General features: G+C 36.3%; 1 protein-coding gene across 1 annotated transcript in view; it reads left to right on the top strand.

Moving 5' to 3' along the window:
• Nucleotides 1–4540, top strand: part of Sugct (succinyl-CoA:glutarate-CoA transferase) — an 808498-nt gene that overhangs the window by 35804 nt on the left and 768154 nt on the right. Inside the window, exon 5 of the mRNA XM_004629655.2 lies at nt 756–806. Coding sequence (XP_004629712.1) covers nt 756–806 — 51 coding nt within the window. The remainder of the gene's footprint in view (nt 1–755; nt 807–4540) is intronic.

Below are 4540 nucleotides of genomic sequence, written 5' to 3'. Positions count from 1 at the left end.
TCCCTCTCTCCCTCTCTCCCTCTCTCCCTCTCTCTCGCTCTCCTTTATTTGTGTAACTCTCTTGTAATAACAGGGCATTTGACATTATCATGGATTTTTTGTGGATATAATTAGTGATTCAAATGTGATTAATTTCTATTCATTCCCCAGGTATCAAATAGAAGCATTAGAGTTTTTTATTTATTATTTATTTAGTACAGAGTCTATAGGATCTACAGGGTCTCACTATGTTGATCGGACTCATAGTGATTCTCCTGTGTTCAGCCTCCCAAACGCTGGGATTACAGGTGTGCACTGCCATGCCCAGTCTCAATCAACATCTCAGTGTGCCCTGGGGGCGGGGCCAGCACCACAGCTGTACTCTGCCTAAGCAGGTGCTTTAGTCTGTTGAGCTATCTGGCCATCCCTTCATTAGAAGTTTTTACTAATCTTCCTTTTCTAAACTTAAAACATTTCATGAGAATCTATAATAGAAATTTCATAGAAAAGAGAATTTAGTAGATTCTTTACAAATGTTCTTTTTTTAAAGGGTTTTAAGTGTCTGATACTCAGTGTTACTGCTGTGAAGTATTTACTATAATACTAGCTATTGTTCTAATATATCCTAAGTACAAATAAAGTTAGTAAAAATACTTAAATAAGTCTTATGGGGAAAATAGAGGAGAACCTATAATATTAATGGCTTTCTTGTTGAACTGTCAGTAATAAGAAATATCTTTATGATAATATTTTAATGTACACATTTTGATTTTTAGAGTATAGCTGTGAATATCAAGGATCCAAAAGGGGTGAAAATCATCAAAGAGGTACAGTATTCTCTGTGGAAAACAACTTATATCCTAGAATGAAAATATTTTAAAACTATGTCATTGACTATCTGTGCTTTACTGTAAATGCTATTTAAGAATACAAGTTGAAGGTGGGGAGATAGCTTGGCAGTCTAAGTGCCTGCCTGGCAAGGGTGGGTTTGATCCCTGGTACCGTACTGTGCCAGCCCCAGAATACTGGGTGTGCTGTGCTGGCCACCAAAAGCAGGCATGGTAGCCCATGCCTGTAATCCCAACACTGGGGAGGCTGAGACAGGAGGATCACTATGAATCTGCGCTGCATAGCAAGACCCTGTAAATAAATAAAGAATACAAATAGACATTTTTCACAAGTATGATGCATACTTTATTATCTTTTGTGTATTGTGTATAAATATAGTCTCAACCATCACTGACTAACTGCCTTTTGAATCAGATCTTGGGTTTGGGCATTTTACTTACATTAAGTTCTCTAAGCCTCAAAGTTTGCCTTGTAAATGAAGTATTAGAATCCTTAATTTCATCAAAGGAAATTGTATTGTACAGGGTCTAAGTGATGCTCCAAAAGGCTAGCACACTAGCTAATGTTAAGTTAAATTAGATTTGGTCTAAATCTACCTCTCTATGTAAAAAATGCATCTGAATTTTGTGTATAAATAGTGAAGCTGGGCCGGGGAGATAGCTCAGTAGAATAAGCACTTGCCTGGCAAGTGCAAGGGCCTGAGTTCAATCCCGGGTTCCACCAAAAAAAATAAAAAGATAATAAATAGTGATGCTTCAACCTATCATAGCAGCTAAGTAAGCAGATCATGTCCCTTTAGACAGATACCAAACTATAACTAATAAAGCTGCTATGGATGTTACTTTTTTTCCCCCATCTTGTTTGATAGGGCTCTCTTAATCTTTTCTGGTTCTGAGAGCTGCCCAATATGCAAATCATACTTTCCTCAGATGAACTCTGCCACATTTAGTTTATTTAAAGTTTAAAGTCAATACTTAAATCCCAGGTCACATCCCCAGAGAGCCCAAACTTTGTTCAATGCTTATCCAGGTGGCCAGACCTAATGCCGCATTTTTCTTTGAGGGACAGCAGTGTTAAGGGTATGTAACTTTACATGTAGTTTGAATCCTGCCTCTGTACTTGCTAGCTGTATGACTTTAGGAAGATTACTTAGCATTTTAGTGCCTCAGTTTCTTCATCAGGAAACTCAGTTCCCTGATGAGGAAACTGAGGATAATATCAGTACCTTCTTCCTAAGTTTGTTGTTAAAATTAATTTAATATAAAATGTGTTGAGGAATGCCTGACATGGATCACTACTCATTAAATATTATTTATTTCCATTATGCATAGGAAGTTGATTGCATCATGTGAGATAAAACTTGTCATTGCTGTTAAATTTTATAATCCACTTTAATGGATGGACAATGATTGTATTAAAGAACCGTGTCTCAAATTTAACATTTTGAATATTTTAGTAAAACATCAACTTTAGCTTCATTAGCCTTCTTATGCTTTCTTATCTATCTGGGTGATTGAAAGATAATTTATTTTAATTTTTAAGATCATAATGTTACCATTTTCTGAAGTTCTGCTAGTTCAATCCAGCCAATTTAGAATTTTTGAATTTTAGATCCAAAGCTTGAAATCTATATTGACCATGATATATCTTTTCCATAGCATTCCTTAGATTTGTCTTCTTTTTTCCCCAGTTTGATTTTTCTAAGCCATTGTCCAGTGTGGCAGGCCTGCTCTATTTTTCTATCCTGGCTATCCTCACTTCGGCCCTAACTCTCCTGGTCTTCATTCTCAGTTCCTTCTTTATATCTTTTCTTCAGTTAATATTATTATAATCATTAGTGCTATTGGATAGAAGATTACTCTTTACTGAATACTTCTCTCTCTGTTCTGTTTCTTCCTTAGTGCATTTTCTGTGCTCACACTCCAACTCATTTGCTTCTGTTTCAGAGCATCCTGATATTTTATCCTGGGTAGGTAATATTTCATATTTGGTTGCATGAATATTTTATATTTTTATGAGGATTTCTCATTGGGGCAATGTTAGGTAGAATTTGTAACCGTTAATAATAAGGCATCAGTGTGGATATGACTATTTTAGGGTAATATGTGTAACTCCAACCAAAATAAGTGAATCAGTGGTACTTCCACCCCAAATTCATAATTAGAAAAATACTGTGCATTTCCAATTTATTTCAGTTCTTATTTGCTATATGACCAGAAGGAAGACTTCTTTCTATTCTAAAAGAAAAAGATCAGGGGTCCTATGACTCATACAAAAATTCTACTTAATATTGTATTTTGGGCAAGTCTCTGGAAAGATGAGTAGGTGATCTGGGAGCACCTTGATAAAGAGAGATGATCACTAGTCATTATAAACAAACTTTTTTTCCTCCCTCACTTTTACTTTCTAGTAGACATTTGGAATATTAAGGAAAATGCAGTAAATGTTTGGTTTCCATCAAAGCAGTTGATTTGTTTGCTGCTTGCAGACAGTGTGGGTAAGGATGGTGCCAGAGCCACCAGTATCCTCATTTCCACACGTATCCCCTTTCAGAGGGTGTTTTCTGACAGCTTGGATTTTAGCACTGTTATGTTTAGAATCTTATGAGTGAATTAAGGCTATAGGAAACATATGTGATTCAGAGTGAGTGATTATCCTGGAAAAGAGAGAGACTGCATTGGACGGCAGACTCACTAAACATCATTGTGTCGTAAGTGGTTATTGTAAATTTAGTTACATAAATATAAATAGGGAAAAGAATAATTTCTTCCATATTTACTCATCTAGGGATATTTTAGCAATAAATATTACAGTAAGCAATATGTATTCTTGAATAATCATAAAGAAACAGTGGGCATCTTTTTGGTGGAAATCTGTAGTTTCCAAATTTGACTTTCCCACATTTTTCTTAAAGCACTATACAGCCAGCTTATACAATACTTTCTGAACACAGCACTTAGTAGTTGTTAGGGTTTTTAAATTAAATGAGTAATACCTGCTCATCAAGACTGGGCAAGGTGGCTCATGCCTGTAATCCCAGCGTTGGGGAAGCTAAAAACAGGAGGATCATTATGAGTCTGAGCTGATTAGTGAGACCATGTACCAAATATGTAAAATGAAAAAAGGAAGAGTAATACCTGTTTGTGATTGTACGAGTAAACTTTCCATTACTATAAACATATGTGATCTAATCAATTTATGAAGGGAAAAGGTTTACTTTGGCTCACAGATTTAGAGGTCTCGGTCTTCGATTTATTGGATGTGTTGCGTTGGGTGAAACACGGTGGTGGGAGTGCATGGAGAGCCCAACTGCTCACCTTATAGCTAGGATGTAGAGGAAAGGAAGAAAAATGGGCTGGGTTTTTCTGTCCCTTTTTACGGCATCCCTCCAATGACCTAGAGACCTCCTGCTAAGCCCTTCCCTTACAGGGTCCACCCGTTCCTGGTAGTGCCTGTCTCTCTGGGCACTGAGTCTTCCAATGTGTAGGTGTTTAGAGGATGCTTAAGATTCTATCTATAGCAGTGGGCGAAAAGGTTAATATTTTCATGTATCACATTAAACTCCCTTTTTTTTTTTTTTTTTTTTTTTTTTTTTTTTTTTTTTTTTATTTTGCATTTAATGAACCTTCCACCCTCTGTCCAGTGAGAGCTGGATGTTATTTGTACATTTTCTAAGGGTCCTGATCTGCTCATGACATCTTTATACAAGGGG

The sequence above is a fragment of the Octodon degus genome, unplaced genomic scaffold (assembly GCF_000260255.1).
Source record: "Octodon degus isolate 3935 unplaced genomic scaffold, OctDeg1.0 scaffold00031, whole genome shotgun sequence".
In the NCBI taxonomy this organism is placed as follows: Eukaryota; Metazoa; Chordata; class Mammalia; order Rodentia; family Octodontidae; genus Octodon; species Octodon degus.
Note: the sequence above shows the minus strand (reverse complement) of the source record. Positions and strands in the feature narration are given on the sequence as shown.